A 15,578-nucleotide genomic window follows, 5' to 3' on the forward strand; every position below is an offset into this window, starting at 1 on the left:
CTGTAAGCAGGTGAAGGATGGACTGACAGAGCCCCAGCAGTTTCTTCTCCACCCAGGGCCGAGGGGCTCAGCCTGCAGGGAAGGAGCCATTTTTGGACACAAACATCCCTCTGGCTGCGGCGAGGGGAGAGGAGCTGCCGCAGATCGAACCCGCTCCTGGAGGGGAAAATCCCGCTTCGGTTTGGTGTCTAATTAGATATTTACCAGGAAGGAAGGAAAGATATAAATAGGGTGACAGTGACTTCAAAGGGTGTTTTTTGACTTCTAAGAATAACACCTTTGCTGGCGCCGATTTCGGGAATATCGGCTGTGCCTGGGTGTGAAAGACGGAGGAGGTGTCGCAGCTCGGTCGGCAGCCAAGGGAGCAAACCCAGACCCCAGCCCCCGTCCGGCCCCACGGGACCAGCTGAGGAAGGGACAGAGCCCGTGGGAAGCTCAGCTGCATCCACAGGGACACAGCAGGGGCAGTTTGGGGGAGACCGCCGGTGCTGCAACGTGTGGCACCATGGGGACCCCACCCCTGTCCCCATGGGCAGTGCTGGTGCTCACCCTGGTGCTGCTGGGACTCTGGGCTCCCTGCGTGGTGAGCAGGCGGCCCAACTTCATCGTCATCCTGGCCGATGATGTGGGCTGGGGGGATCTGGGCGCCAACTGGGCAGAGACGAAGGAGACCCCGCGTTTGGATCAGCTGGCTGCCGAAGGAACAAGGTAATGTCTGTCCCCCTTCCCTGCCCTCACCCTGCATCCCTGGTTACTCTGTCCTGCAGCACGGGGGAATTCAGCCCCGCAGGACTGGCAGCTGAGGGAATTTTGCTGGTGTGGGTTTGGGTGCAAGTTGCGGGCAGCCAGAGCCTGGCACCTTGGGGTGCAGGTCCATCCATCCCTGCTGGAACCTTCATCTGCCACTCCTCACCCTCATCCCCAGAGCAAAAGGGAGAGTGTCCAGGGGAGCAGGGAGGGACAGGGCAGAGTCAGAGCGCACGGGGTCTTGTGAGTTGAAGGCTCTTTTCATTTTTCAGGTTCGTGGATTTCCACTCAGCTGCCTCCACGTGCTCCCCGTCCCGCGCCTCGCTGCTCACGGGGCGCCTGGGGGTGCGCAATGGGGTCACCCACAACTTCGCCATCTCCTCGCTCGGGGGCCTCCCCCTCAACGAGACCACCCTGGCCGAGGTCCTGCGGGAGGCTGGCTACAGCACGGGGGCTATAGGTAGTGCCCAGAGTGCCAGGGGCAGCTGGGGAGGTGGCAGGGGGTGACAAAGGTGCCCTCGCAGAGGAGGTACTTGGGTGAAATGCTGGCAATGAAAGGGAAATCTGAAGGATCACGTGAGAGAGATTTCACACATCCCTCTTGGATTTTGCAATGCCAAGCTTAAAATCTCCCTTTTCAATGGTGCTGCCGGAAATCCAGACTTCTCCATTTAATCTCTCGTTGCTTTACCTCCTGAGGAATGTGCTGGGTGTTCCTTAACAAACAGGACTGGCTCTGCCATCCTGCATCCCACACCACGGGCGGTGCCGCTGGCCCGGTGGCTTTGGGCACCCTCCTGTCACTGTGGGCCCCCCTCAGCCCACACAATCCCTTTGCATCTGCAGCCCCTGCTGTTGTGCTGGCAGAAAATCCCTCTGTTTCTCCATTCCCCCCCAGTTTTTGCAGTTCTCCCTCTTGGATCAGTGCATTCGGTGGGAGCAAGCGCATGCCGGAGGTCAGAGGATGAAGCTGGGTTTAGGGAGGGGTTAGGAAGACGTCTGCTCAGAACACAAACACATGAAAGAGCCTTTTAAGGCTGGAACCAGTCGCTTTGCACAGGCATGAGATACCTTATGCATTTTTTCTGGGTTTTCTGCAAAAATAGACAGCATTCTGGAATCGCAGCCAGCACAAACAAGGAACCTTTCTTGTAGCTTGATGAAAGCCCCCAGCGCTGTGGGCACCTTGTGGGTGAGGGCTGCTGGTGGCCAGAGCTGTGTCACCTCTCAAATGATGTTCTGTGGCTTCCATGCAGGCAAGTGGCACCTGGGACACCACGGCCGCCATCACCCCAACTCCCGCGGTAAGGGCCGTGCCAGCGGGGACGGGCTGAGGGCCTCGGGGCCACCTGGACCCCGCTGACCCCCTCGCTTGCCTCTCAGGCTTCGACTACTACTTTGGGATCCCCTACAGCCACGACATGGGCTGCACGGACAGCCCTGGCTACAACGTGCCGCCCTGCCCGCCCTGCCCGCGGCACAGCACCGCTGCCAGGTACGGGGCACCGCTGCCAGGTACGGGGAGGTGGGTGCTTGCAGCAGTGTGCCCAGCCCTGAGGGCTGCCCTTGGCTGTGGTCGCCTCCCCTCGTGCTCTCTGCAGCCAGTTTCCCCCTGCATGGCATGTCCCAGTGCCATGGGGACATTGGCACCGCTCCCTTTGTTCTCCCTCCCTCGGCTTTCTGGAGGCCAGGAGAACAGCCAGGCTTGGTGCCTGCTCCGGTGACAAGCCTGGGGTGGCTCTTCCCAGCAGGGTGGCGAGGAAGGACTGTTACACAGAGGTTGCCCTGCCTCTCCTCGAGAACATCACCATCGTCCAGCAGCCCGTGGAGCTGGGCAGCCTGGCCAGGCGCTACGCGGAGGAGGCAGAGCGCTTCATCCAGAGGGCCAGGTGAGCGCCACCCACTGTCCCCCGTCTGTCCCCTTAGCTAGGAGAGCTCCTGGGTCACTGCAGGACTCCTTTGCATCTCCAGGAGAGATGGGTGTTGCCCCGTGGTTCAGATTTGGGGTGTCCGTGGCTTGGCTTCCTGCTGGAGGAGGCACTGAGGCTCTTCTGGTGTCCTCTGAAAGGGTCGGGTGGTTTTAAAACCATAATTTCTGAGGAAAGTCAAAGCCTGTGCGTGGGGCTGTGCCTCCTTCCTGGGGGGGATGTGCATGATGTCAAGGCTGGTGGGGATGGGTGGGAGGCAAAGCTGCCATGGTCCATCCATCCCTGCATCCCTGTGGATGAGGTGGCAGTGGGGCGGTGGAGGTGCCTCCATGGGTGTGAGGTGCTGGCAGGGGCTGTCAACAGGCGCTGAGTGGTGCTCAGGGTGGGACCAGAACAGCACCCAGAGGTGTTTGAACACGCCCTGCGTGTGAGATTGGATCCATTTCGAGGATAAAGCACTCCGAGATCGCTGGGCTTCAGGATCTGCCTCCCCCAGCCTCACGGCACAGGAGGTGCCTGGGTGTGTTTGTCCCCGAGGAGCAAAGTGGCTCCTCGGAATGAGGCCCCTGAGCCCTGCTGACGGGTTGTGTAATTTTAATCCCCATTACTGGCGGATTACGAGCTGTGACTTTGCAAAATGCCTCCCTGCAGAGTGAGGAGAGGAAGCGCTGCCGGGCAGCCCTGTCTGAGCCCATCCCCTGCCTGCACCCCGGGATAGCACAGGCCCAGGGAAGGCGGGTCCTTGGGGTAAGGTTTGTGTAACAGAGGTGAATGAAGGGCTGGGCAGGGAGCAGCACACGGGAAAATGGCTCTTTATAAAACTGGGCGCTGTTTTGTTGCATGAGACCTGTAGTTTGTCCCTTTGGGTACCAAGGATTGGCCGTGGGTTTGGGATTGGGCTTGGCCACGTTTGGGATGCTGAGGGTACCCAGGCTCTGGGCTGTGGGGCAGCAGCAACCCCTTCTCCTGCCAAACCCCCAGCCCTCCAGGCTGCCAGGGTGCTCTGTGGCTGTGAAACCGAGTGTGTAAGCTCTGGGTTAATAGGAAAAACCTTTAAACTCCCAGAAGTGTTTTGGGGTTATCTGTGTTCACGGAGAACAGGATTAAGCAGGTGCCTGCCTTTTCTTCCCTTCCCTTTGATGGCTTATTCCAGTTTTTCCCTGCCTGACTCATTCATTACAGGGCAACAAAAGAACACCGGATTTGCCATCTCAGTGTTTTTTTAACCAGTCAAGGTTGAGCAATTTGTGACAGTGAGACGTGGCACTGCTCGAGCACAAGCGAGCGTGGGAGCAAAAGTCAGGGACTGCTGTCTTCAGTTATTGATTAAACGTTTGCCTCATCTTCAGGACAATTCCGAGCTGTCTTTGTGGCAAATGAGAGGGATGTGCAGCTGAGCATCACAGCCACGAGTCCATCTGGATGCTGGAGCCAGGGGAAGCAGCTTTCCCTGCTCCTGGGGCTCTGGCATCCCATGGGAAGAGGTCTCACAGCAGCAGTTTGCAAGGGGCACATGAGCTCTCCTGACCCCCACGTCCTGCAGGGATGGGCGGGGGCCAGGGGGACACAGGGCAGATGGGTGTTGCCCCGTGGTTCAGATTTGGGGTGTCCGTGGCTTGGCTTCCTGCTGGAGCAGGCGCTGAGGCTCTTCTGGTGTCCTCTGAAAGGGTCGGGTGTTTTTAAAGCCATCGTTTCTGAGGAAGGTCCAAGCGGAGGTTTTGAGGAAACCCTCAAAACGGCATCCAGTGCCGTGGGGGATGCAGCAGCTCCGGGCAGGATGGGGCTCACTCATTTTCCACGCCAGGTGGGTGGCGGGCAGAGGAAGGAAGTGCCGGCACACACGCTGGAAGGGCCCCGGGAGCTTCCAGGAGGCAGCGATGGGGCGGCCGGGCCGGGCGCGTGCGCCAGCTGGGACACGTCCCCGGGATCCGGCCCCTCCTCGCCGCTGGCCATCCCACCCTTCCCCTCCGAGGTCCCTGAGGAAGAGCAGGCCTCGTTGGAGCAGATAAATATAGCTGTAAACAAGCAAACAGGACGTGTCCTGTGGTGATTTAGGAGCGGGCGGGCAGCGCACGGCGGTGGACGTGCCGCGGGGCCGGTGGCACTGCCCAGGCCGTGCCCGGGCTGCCGTGGGTGGCCTGCTGTGCCACATCCTCTGCCCACAGCGCCACGAGGCACGGCACCTGCTGGGGAGGGGGACAAAGGGCCAAAATGGGACCCCTGAGAGAGGGGAGGGAGGTGTGTGGGTGCAGCAGTGTGGAGTGTTTGGCTGCTGGAGATGGAGGAAGGGGCAAATCCACCCCAAACAGGGCACAGGGGGAGACAGGGGGACAGCGGGGAGAGATTTAAGCAGGAGCAGGGGAGAAGTGGCTCAGCTCAGCCAAGATTCTTCCCTCTAAGGAGAGGGGTGCCTGGAGCTGGGTGATGTACGTGGGGTGTTTTTCCCCCAAGGAGCAGCGGCAGGAGTGGAAGGGCCACTGGTTTGTGTCCCCGGGCTCAGCAGTGCCACCACCCCAATGACCTCCTCCCCTGGAGGCTGAGCACTTTCCCTCTGTCCCCTGTGCAGTGACAGCGGACGTCCCTTCTTCCTCTACCTGGCCCTGGCCCACATGCACGTCCCGCTGGCCCCCCCGCTGCCCCCTGCTCCAGGCAGGGGCATCTACGGAGCCTCCCTGGGCGAGATGGATGCGCTGGTGGGACGGATAAAGGAGGTCGCTGACAGCCTCGGCAGGGGCAGCACGCTCCTGTGGTTCACAGGTACTGCAGGAAAACGGGCTGGGGTGACGCTGGAGTGGGGGGCAGGACCTGTGTTTGTCCCCTGCCCGCGGTGTCCCCTGCCCTCGGTGCTCCCACTGCTCTGTGGATGGGGAGTGGTCCCAGCGTGGGGATGGGGGTCCCAGGCTGCTGTGGCCACTCAGCCGGGTGGTGCCCACCCTGCCACCCCGCTCCGGCTGCGGGGCTGAAGTGGTGGGGCCGTGACTAATTAAACCACAAATCCTCGGCCGTTAAGAAGCCCAAATCCGCTCTCTGTCGCCGAGCAGCCTCCCTAATGAGGATGTCGTGCTCCTGATGACAGGAACCGCTCGGCCGCTCATTAACACCCAAAGCTGGTGGCGCCGTGCCCCCCCCCGCCCTGACCTGGCTGCACTCCAGCCCCTGCAAACAAACTGCTAAAAACCAAAATCCTTCAACCAGCTGCTCTTGCTCGTGTGGGGAGGCATCACAGGGCTGGCAAAGAGGGATGGAAAGGTCACTTGTCCTTGTCCCCCCCCTGCACTGTGGCGGTGTCCCCTGCGGTCCTGGTGGCTCTCATGGGGACATTTCTTTCTCTTGCAGGTGACAATGGCCCCTGGGCACAGAAGTGTGAGCTGGCAGGACGCCTAGGGCCATTCGTGGGTGCCTGGCAGAGGCAGCGAGGTAACCTGGCAGCGTGGGGGGGTCCCAGTCCCCGGGGGCACAGCGGGGGCTGCTCCACAAAGCCCTCACTGCCCAGCGAGGGGACACGGGCAGCATTCCACCCACCCCAGCCTTTCCCTGGCTGCTGCCCTGGGCTTGAACACACCCCAGCGCTATTTTTTTTTTTCTGTCAAACAGTCAAATTCCCCCAAAATTGCTGCGGGGGGTGGGCTGGGGTCCCCATTACCCCGGAGCTTGGGGTGAGTGCGCTGGTTTGGAGATGGGATGTTGCTCTCTGCCCCATCGGGGTCTCACAGCCCCCAGCCCCATCCCACCCAGAGCAGAGCACCCACCACCCTCCCCGCACCTCGGGACGTTGCTTTTCTTTCTCTCCACCGTTTTGTTGGGTTTTTGTTTTGTTTTCTTTTGGGTTTTCTTTCACTCTTTCCTCCTTTTCCGGCCAAGCCATCTGCTTGGTGGGTTTATTTCGGCCGGGGCAGCCAGAAACATTCATGAGTCAGGCGTTTCCCACTTCTGCTTGTATTACGCGGTGTTAACGTGCCAGGCTCGGCTCCCCGTGCCCGGGGTCAGCAGTGAGGCTCATCCTTCGTTTCCTGACACCCCGGCCACGGCAGCGTGGCCATTCCCTGGGCAAACAGCGCTGGCTCTGTCCCATTCCCAGAGCCCTTCCTCCTCCTGGCCCCGGGATGGAATCGTAACCTTAATTTTCTAGTAAACAAACCCCGCTGGCGGCCCCGGGTTGTTGCTCTTGAGCAACCCACGGTCACAAGCCGGAGCAGCTGGTACAGAAACTGCGGCGTTCGGGAACAGGGCGAGCAAAACACGGCCCCTTCCCAGCCCCTCGCTGCCCCGCAGAGCTCCGGCTCCCGCCTGCCCGGGAGGCTGGGGAGGAGGTCGGGCTGGCAGAGCGCTCCGAGCTGGCTGTAAACACTGCCCTGCCAGGGTGACTTCGGAAATCCCTCGGCTGGTGGCTGCACGGATGTTTGGAAAGCCGGCCCGGGCTGCTGCCGGCTGGGCTGGCACTGCCCACACCGCCCGGGGCTGCCAGGGCTGGGATGCTCTGGGGGAGTTGTTCCCGGGCAGGGAAAAGCCCCCGAGGAGTGGGAGGGCAGGGGAAGACAGGCTGCTGCCGGCTCTATTTATTTCTGTATGTTTTCATGTGTTTCCATATGTTTCTATATGTCTCGATATGTTTCTATTTGTTTCTATGTTCCTATACATTCCTCTATGTTCCTACATGTTTCTATATATTTTTAACACGCTCCTATATGTTTCTATATGTCTCTAACATGTTTTTATATGTCTCTAACATGTTTCTTTATGTTTCTAACATGTTTCTATATGTTTCAACAAGTTTCTATGTTTTCAGCACGTTTCTGTATGTTTCCAACATGTTTCTGTATGCTTCTGCATGTTTCTGCATGTTTCTATATGTTCCTTGTAGCTCCATCTTTTGTTTTAGGCTCCAACCCTAAATTCCAGGGCTGTTTTCCACTGATTTCAGGTGGTCACTGGCGTTGGGAGAGAGCAGCATATCCGTGTGTGCTGCCCCTTTCTCTGTGCTTCCCACAGTCCCCAAAACTCGTCTCCCACCTTGGGGTCAAAAGTCCAGCAAAGGGGGGGGATACTGGGAGAGAGGAAAACGTTTTGGGGATGTGATGCTGGGCATGTTTTGAGGCAGGTTGGGGAAGTTCCAGAGCTGGTGTCCCTGTGCTGAGGACCTGCTGTGTGTGTGGTGGGACCAAGGTTTTCATCCCGCCACGGGAATGCACAATTCAGCTTTCCTGGAAAGCCTGGAAAGTCCCCACAGCAGCAGGGCTGCATCATCCCCACTCTGGAGAAAATTCCCTGGTTGGGTTTGGGTGTTTCAGCCCTGTTTACTTCCCAAAGTGTTAATGTGACCTCATTCCCAGGCTGCTCTGACCTCACCAGCCAGAGGTGCTGGGGTGGCTTGGTCAGGAAATATCCGTCTGATGTCCTTCCAGAGCCCCCTGACCATGCATGGAAAAACCCTGCAAATGCATCCAGGAGGATGAGTGTTTTAATATATGTGCAGAGATGGGGATTGATATTAATTGCTGTAATTGCTGTGGTTTCCTGGGGTGTCTGGGGGAAACACCAAAACTTTGGGTGGGGAATGGGAGAGATCGGGGGTGTGCTCAGCCCGTGCCAGGGTCAGAAACCTTTCCCCTGGGCTAGTCCTTGTGGCACCCGTGCCATTCGTGTCCTTGTGGGCACGGCAGCATTGTCTGGGGGATGGATCAGCCGGTGGCATCGGGCAGGGACTCCGGAGAGGCCGGGCCGGGCCGGGCTCGGCTCAGGGGCTCTCTTGGCTGTGCCCGGAGGAAATGGCTCGGGGCGAGTGCCGTTGCCATGTGCACACTGAAAGGCAGCGCACAAAGGCTGCTCCTGGGAAGTTTGCTCGTGAATCGGGTTGGGATTTTCTCTTTGCCCCATTCCCAACCCCTTCCCCCTCCAGCTGCCTGGGGCCCTTTGGGCTGCAGCCAAGGCAGAGGCTCTCCAACCCCCTTCCAGCCCTTTTGATGCTTGCTGCTCCCATTTCGGGGCTCAGCACCCCGATTTTGGTGCTCAGCACCCCAGTCCCACTGCTCAGCACTCCAGGTGGAGGAAGGGACTGGGCAGCTCCCCCGTGCATCTCAAATCCAAGGGCAGAGCAGAGTGCTTTGGGTGCTGCCAGGGAAATGATGGATCAGGTTCATTAACTGGCAGGAGGGTTATTAGCAGGATGGTATTTTTAATGAGGCAGGTTTCCATCACCCCCCCGGGGACGGGGGGGGCTGTTGGTGCTGAGCCCTGCAGGGGACAGAAGCCCCTGGAATAAATTCCTACATTTCCTGCCTGCTCCATTCTCTCACCTGGCATCAAAAGGGGATGGAAATGCAATGGCTCTGGCAGCTGCTGCATTTCTCATCACGGACTGGAGCAGAGAAACAGAAACCAGTGCCCAGCTGAGACCCTTTCTTTTCCCTTTCCCTTTGAACAACGCCTGTAGCTCTTCTCCCTTCCCTGGCTCAGTGAAACCACCCTCCTTTGGGGTAATTTACACCATCTCTGCCTCTGAACAGTTCCTTTCCCAGGGGAGCTCCGGGCTCAGGAGGTTTCCCAGCATCAGCAGGATGCTGAGCACTGCCCTGTTCTCCTGCAGGTGGGAGCTCAGCGAAGCAAACAACCTGGGAAGGAGGGCACAGGGTGCCAGCCCTGGTGTACTGGCCCGGCCGTGTCCCTGCCAGGAGGACAAGCCACGCTCTCCTCAGGTAAGAGCCCCTCGGGGAGCAGGGTGGCCCCATTTGGCAGGACCCCCCATCCCCACACTGCCAGGTCATCACCTGGATTTTGGCAGCAGCAGCTGCCTGCTCTGGTTACCCTGCCTTGTGCCAGACTGTACTTTTGTCCTCTCCCAAGACTTAATGCTTCAGCTGAGAGGAGCTGAAAGGGCTTTTTGTGAGGCTGGAGGGTTGGCGCTCGCAGCCACCGGGCTTCGTGTGCTCCTGGCCGCGGTGGCCAAGGGCCTCCCGATAATTAAAAGATGACGATGTTCTCTCTCCCCAGCAAGGAGCAGGCTCAGGCTTTGCGGTCTGTGAATGGCTTTATGTGGAGGAGGGTGCGGTTGAGAGGAGAGGTGGCGCTGGCAATCCCTGCAGGATGCGGCCGGGCCGGGATCCGGCGGCAGCCAGGGCAAGGGCTGCTGCCCCCGCGCCTCTCCTCGCTGGGGAGGGCGGCAGGGGGGTCTGCACTGCCCCTCTCCCTGCAGCATTTGCACCCCTTCATGTGCAACCTGCACCTCTCCTTACAGCCCTCCTGGGCAGCGGGTGCGGGGCACAGCCTGGGGCAGAGCCGGGGGAATGTCCCCGTTCATCCCTGGTGGATCCCCATGGTGCTGGGGGTCAGACTGGGGGGGCTGGGGTTCCTGGGCATTGGGATGTCCTGTCCCCTTACACCCCTGATGGATCCCCACAGTGCTGGGGTCAGGCTGGGGGGGCTGGGGGGTGTTGTTGGATGTTGGGATGTCCTGTCCCCATTCATCCCTGATCGATTCCCACGGTGCTGGGGGTCAGGCTGGGGGGGTTGGGGGGGTTCCTGGGCATTGGGATGCCCTGTCCCCTTTCACCCCTGAGGTACACAGGGTGGTGGGGCTGAGGGGTTGCTGGGTGTTGGGAAAGAGTGTCCCAGCTGCTGGAAGCAGGTCCTGACTGGTGGGCCCTGGGGCAGTGTTGGGTGTTTCTAAGGTCCGTGAGATAAGCTGGAGACACTCACTCGTTCCACAGCCCGAGGGCAGCTCTGGGAGCTGCATTTTTGCAGGCAAGGGAAGGTTTGAGCCATAAGCTGAGTCACTGGTGTCTGGTGGAGGGGGTGAGGAGCACGTAGCACCCCGTGGTTTCACCTCCAAGTCCATGGGCCATGGGGCAGGGCTGCCAGCCCCTCGGGCAGCTGGGGCAGCGTGTGCAGGATCAGTGCCCATCCCATCCCCCTGTCCCTGCCTCCAAGCCCAGGAATTCTGATTATCTCCTCAAAGACCTTATCTCCTGCATTTCCCAGCTCCAGTCTGGCAGGCTGGACAGCTGGAAATCTAGAAATGCAGCAGAGGCAGGTGCAGCACTCCAGGTGCTTGGGAAGTGGCCCTGTAGCTCCCCAGGAGTCCCATTCAGCTGGTGTCCCCCCCCAGCAGAGCCTGGCACTGCCACGGGGCCATGCCCAGCTGTGCAGGGTGATGCTCTGGCATCAGGAAGGGGCACCCCCTCTGTGGAAAGGAGCACAGAACCAGCCTGGGGGCCGTGAGCGACGGGTCATGCTCAGGAAAGTGTCACCAGCCATGGCCTGAGGTGGGACAGGGAATGTGGAGGGACACAGAGGGACGTGGAGATGCTCACAGGACAGGTGGCTTTTCTCTGTGCCTCTGTCCCCTCAGGGACAGACCCCAAAGACCAGCACGTGCCACAGGGACATTGAAACCCCCCCAGCTGATGGGGAAGACCGAGAAGCTGGGGAGGGAATGAAACGTGGAGCCCTGTGCGCTCACAGAGGGACCTCGGCCAGGTGGGATCCCCGGCAAGAGCCAGGGCTGGGCAGGGCAAGGCCTTACCCATCTGCAGGGATCTCCTCTTCCCCTGGGGCTATGGAAACACCCGGCTGGGGCACAGAGGCTGCTGCAGCTGCTTGCTCAGGACCTCGTGGCTCCATGTGCTGCCTGGCCAGGGAGCGCAGGGGTGAGCAAGGGTGAGCGTGCCCGGGGGCCAGGGAGCTGCAGCCAGCACAGAAACGCTGATGCCTCGCCACAGACCAGCACCTGCACGCTGGGCTCTGCACAAAACTGCCTTGTCTGCTTTTCTTAATTACGTTTAATTGTCAGAGCCACCCACTGCGCTCCTGCCCTTCCCTGCCCCAACCCGAAGTAGGGCATGGAAGAAGTAGGTCAGGAGGGTGGTGAAGGAAGAGATGGCACCATCCTGGCTGTGCTGGCAGCGTGGGGCTGGGCAGGTTGGCTGAGCTGCTGGGGCGTGGGGAGAGCTGCCTGCACGCCAGGCAGGGCAGTGTCCTGTGCCTCATGGTGCCCGGGGTGCTCAGCACCACGGCAGGGCAGCGCTCCCCGCCCGTCCTGCCCGGGCTCAGGATGCCCATTGTCCCACAGGCAGGAGCTGCTGTGCCTGGGCACTGCCAGGCCCTTTTCCCTGGTGTCCAGGTGGCAGCAAGATGCTGGAGTGGCTTTATGTGCTGAATCTCTCTTGGCCAGGGCAGGGTTGGCAGTGTGGCTTTTTCTTTCCCTCAAGCACGGGTGCCAGGATGTGCCCACTGGTGCCTTTGCTTTGATGCCAACTTTCACCAAAATCCTATTTTTCATGCTTTTTTCCATGGGTTACTCCTGCCCATGGCTGGGGAAATCTTCAGCCACCTCTGCCCTCAATCATGTTGTTCTCCCAGCCCAGTGCTGCTTTCCAGAGGTCCCATCCACTGGGGCAGGGCTGCTTGGGACCATCCACGTGCATTGGGGTGGGAGCTGGCTCCTGGGGGTGCTGGGCACCCGTGGCACCAGGGGCAGGCTGCCCAGGTGAGCTGCAGTTTTGGGGGTCCTGCTCTGCCCCCAGCAAGGTGCCTGCAGGGGTTGCAGTGGAGAGCCAGGATTTTTTTGGGCGCCTCCTGGCTCACAGCAGTGTTTGTTCTTATTTGTTCTCTCTGTCTCTTAGCAGCTAAATGAAAACTCCTTCAGTGGGAGAACCGGGGGCTGGTAAGCCCAGGGCTCTTTCCTCTCTCTGCTCACGCAGCTGCCACCACGCTCCGGGCAGGAGACAGGCAGGGGCAGGACCGTGGTGGTGGCAGGACCATGGTGACACGGTCACAGTGGCAGGACCAGGACCAGGTGACCCCAGTTCCTGGTGCTTTTGCCTCCTGTACCAATTTCCAAGCCCCCCGAGGTGCTGGCAGGGGGGTTTTGTAGCCAGAAGGGTGTGGGTTGAGTCCTGGCAGCAGTGCCAGCTGTCAGCTCCTGTGCCACAGCCTGGTCCCCCAGGGCAGTGCTGTGATGTGTCACTTGGCCACTGTCCCTTGGGGCCACGGGACACCCTGGTGCAGGTGGTTCCTTTTAGAGGTCTGGGGTCACCTCGTGACTGCATCTGCGAGGGAGAGATGCTGTTGGTGGCACTGGGGGGACAGAAACTTGTGCCCCACAGGATGTGGAGGGTGAGGATTGGACATGGGGGCTGTGAACAGGATGTTCCCATCCCACTGGAGTCGAGCCTGGACCCCTCTGGGACACATGGCCAGAAGAGGGGGAGCCTGTGCCCAGGCTGTGAAGGGCTGGGTGATTCCCATCCCACCCCATCTGCAGCTCCTTCACACCCCAAGGGTGTGCCAGGTGGGGACAGTCAGGGTCCCAGGGCACAGGCAGCAGGTGACAAAGCAGGGACTGTCCCTCTCTGCATCCCCAGGGAGCCAGAGGGACTTTGGTCACCTGCCCCTTCCCCATGTCCCTCTGCTCTGGGAAGGCCTGAGGTGAGTCCCGGGTGCTCTGCTGTGGCTGAGGCCGTGCACAGGCTGGGGCTGGCACTGGGGAGGCTGATGGGGCTCTCCTGTTCCATCCTGGCAGCTCGTGCTGTGCCCTGAAACAGCCACTCCGCATTTCCTGGGGAGCCAGGAGCTGCTGGCACTGGCCTGAAAACCCCTGTGGTGGCATTTCTGCAGAGGGTGACTGACCTGTCCAGGGGCTTCAGTGCCCTGCTCTCCTGTGCCCCTGCCCCAGGGAGAGGCACATCCTGACTGAATCCGAGCTGTGGCAGGGGTGTGAAGCCAGGGCCAGAGCTGGGTTCAGCCTTTTCAGCTGTTGGGAGCTCTCTTGGGAGGGATGTGGGGCACAAATGAGGTTGGGGAGACTCTCCAGGGATCCTCACTGCTCACTCTGATGACTGTCCCCTCTTTCCCCAGCATCCTGGACATCTTCCCCACGCTGGTGGCCCTGGCTGGGGCAGCACTGCCCCCAAACAGGCGCTTTGATGGCTTGGATGTGTCCCCAGTTCTCTTTGGCTGGTCAGATGTGGGGCACAAGGTAAGGCAGAGCCACCCCTGGTGCCACCCCCCTCCCGACAGCAGTGCCTGAGCTAAAACAGGTACGTGGGTGTCTTGGTTTGAACAGACAGGTGTCTGCTAAGGAAGGCAGGAGCCTTCCTTGAAATGGAAAATGGAAACCCCCTCCCTCCAAATTATTCTTATTTTGAAATTAAGGGGCTCTCAGGCACAGATATGGGAGCAGGAAAATTAAAAAATACAAATGCAATAGTACAAAAAAAAAAAAAAAAAAAAAAAAAAGAAAGAAAAACCAAGAAAACAAACCAGTGCCAGAGTCAGAGCAGGCCCTGGCAGCCTGTGGGTCAGGGTGGTGGCAGCAGTGCCATTCCATGGGGGCTCAGCCCTCCTGCAGTGCCAGCTGTGCTTCTGCTGGAGCAGGATCCTGGACAAGGCTGGAGTTTTCCTCTGAAGCTCCAGGGCTGCTGGAGATGGGCCTGGGCCTCCCTCTGGGAATGCAGTGGGGCAGAAAGCTGCTCCTCTGGGAATGCAGTGGGGAAGAAAGCTGCTCCTCTGGGAATTCAGTGGGGCAGAAAGCTGCTCCTCTGGGAATGCAGTGGGGCAGAAAGCTGCTCCTCTGGGAATGCAGTGGGGAAGAAAGCTGCTCCTCTGGGAATTCAGTGGGGCAGAAAGCTGCTCCTCTGGGAATGCAGTGGGCAAAGGCTGCTGTGGTGCTCCAAAACTCAGATTGTATCCAGGTAGGAATGCTTGGGTCCTCCCCTGGGCGGAGCCTCTCCCCATGGGATGATGGAATTTTCTCAGCCATGCAGGGACACTCAGTGGCCCAAAAGGGCTTTGGGTTAATGAAGATTGTTTTGTGCTTCATTCACAAAGCTGGGAGCAGAGGTGGAAGTGCCTGTGCCTGCAGCTTGGCGCTTTCCTGCGTGCCTCAGAGCTGTGTCTGTGATCCCAGGGACACCAGCCCGGGGTGCTCTGGCTTGTGGCAGCCTGCAGTGCCCGGCACAGCACCTTTCTGATCCCAAAAGGTGCATCAGTGTGGGGAGGGGCAGCTCCCAGGGCTTCAAACCTGGTTATGCCCATTTATTTATTGCACCAGATCAAGACACAACAAACCCTTCCTTCTCCCAGCTCCACGGTGACAACGTTCCATCGGGGCAGCCCACCCCAAATCCCACAGCTCTGTCCAAGCTGGCAGCTCCTTTCACCCCAAAAACCACAGTTTGCAGGACAAGCAGGATGACCACACGTTTGTCTCGGAGTCGCACGAGATTTTTGCGGAACCAACAAAAAAAAAAAAAAAAAAAAAAAAAAAAAAAAAAAAAAGAAAAAAGAAAAAAAAATAAAAAAGAAAAAAGAAAAAAAAATTGGCTTTAATAGCAGTCCCGTGGATAAATCCTGATTTTGCTTTTAAAGTACACCCTCCTGCAAGCATCGTGAGCCAGCTCCCAGCGGGATCTTGGATTTGCTTTCGGTGTCCATCAGGGGTTTGGTATTTGCTTTGTATTTATGGAACCCTCTGCTGAACTGGGAGATGGAGCAGGGAAGGGGATGGGATGTGGCCAGCACACTCTGCTCTGCTCTGCTCTGCTCCTCGGGATTAACCCTGCTCTGCACGGGCAGTGCTGGGAGCAGGGCACTGGGAGCTGCTGGGAGCAATGGTTTGCTGGGAATGATGGTTTGTTGGGAATGAGGCTTTCCTGGGAATGAAGCTTTCATGGGAGCAATGGTTTGCTGGGAATGATGGTTTTCCTGGGAGCAATGGTTTGCTGGGAATGAAGCTTTCCTGAGAACAATGGTTTGCTGGGAGCAATGTTTTTTATGGGATTGATGGTTTGCTGGGAGCAATTTTTTTGGGAATGAGGTTTTCCTGGGAGCAGTGGTTTGCTTATAGTGGTGTTTTTTTGGGGAATGATGGTTTGCTGGGAACAATGGTTTGCTGGGAATGAGGCTTTC

The 15,578-nt window shown here is 59.0% G+C and overlaps 1 protein-coding gene across 6 annotated transcripts in view; it reads left to right on the top strand.

Annotated features, from left to right (window-relative positions):
• The window catches only part of ARSG (arylsulfatase G), a 20,732-nt gene continuing 5,154 nt past the window's right edge, over positions 1-15,578 (top strand). The window contains exons 1-9 of one of the 6 annotated variants that reach the window (XM_053995111.1): positions 1-708; positions 1,020-1,207; positions 2,004-2,051; positions 2,131-2,242; positions 2,496-2,636; positions 5,242-5,432; positions 6,012-6,092; positions 9,259-9,367; positions 13,527-13,647. In XM_053995111.1, coding sequence (XP_053851086.1) covers positions 506-708; positions 1,020-1,207; positions 2,004-2,051; positions 2,131-2,242; positions 2,496-2,636; positions 5,242-5,432; positions 6,012-6,092; positions 9,259-9,367; positions 13,527-13,647 — 1,194 coding nt within the window. In that variant the 5' untranslated portion in view covers positions 1-505. Of the gene's footprint in view, positions 709-1,019; positions 1,208-2,003; positions 2,052-2,130; positions 2,263-2,495; positions 2,637-5,241; positions 5,433-6,011; positions 6,093-9,258; positions 9,368-13,526; positions 13,648-15,578 lie in introns of all 6 variants that reach the window. The other 5 variants (XM_053995112.1, XM_053995113.1, XM_053995114.1 and 2 more) reach the window with 5 other exon arrangements.

The sequence above is a fragment of the Vidua macroura genome, chromosome 19 (assembly GCF_024509145.1).
Source record: "Vidua macroura isolate BioBank_ID:100142 chromosome 19, ASM2450914v1, whole genome shotgun sequence".
Taxonomy (NCBI): Eukaryota; Metazoa; Chordata; class Aves; order Passeriformes; family Viduidae; genus Vidua; species Vidua macroura.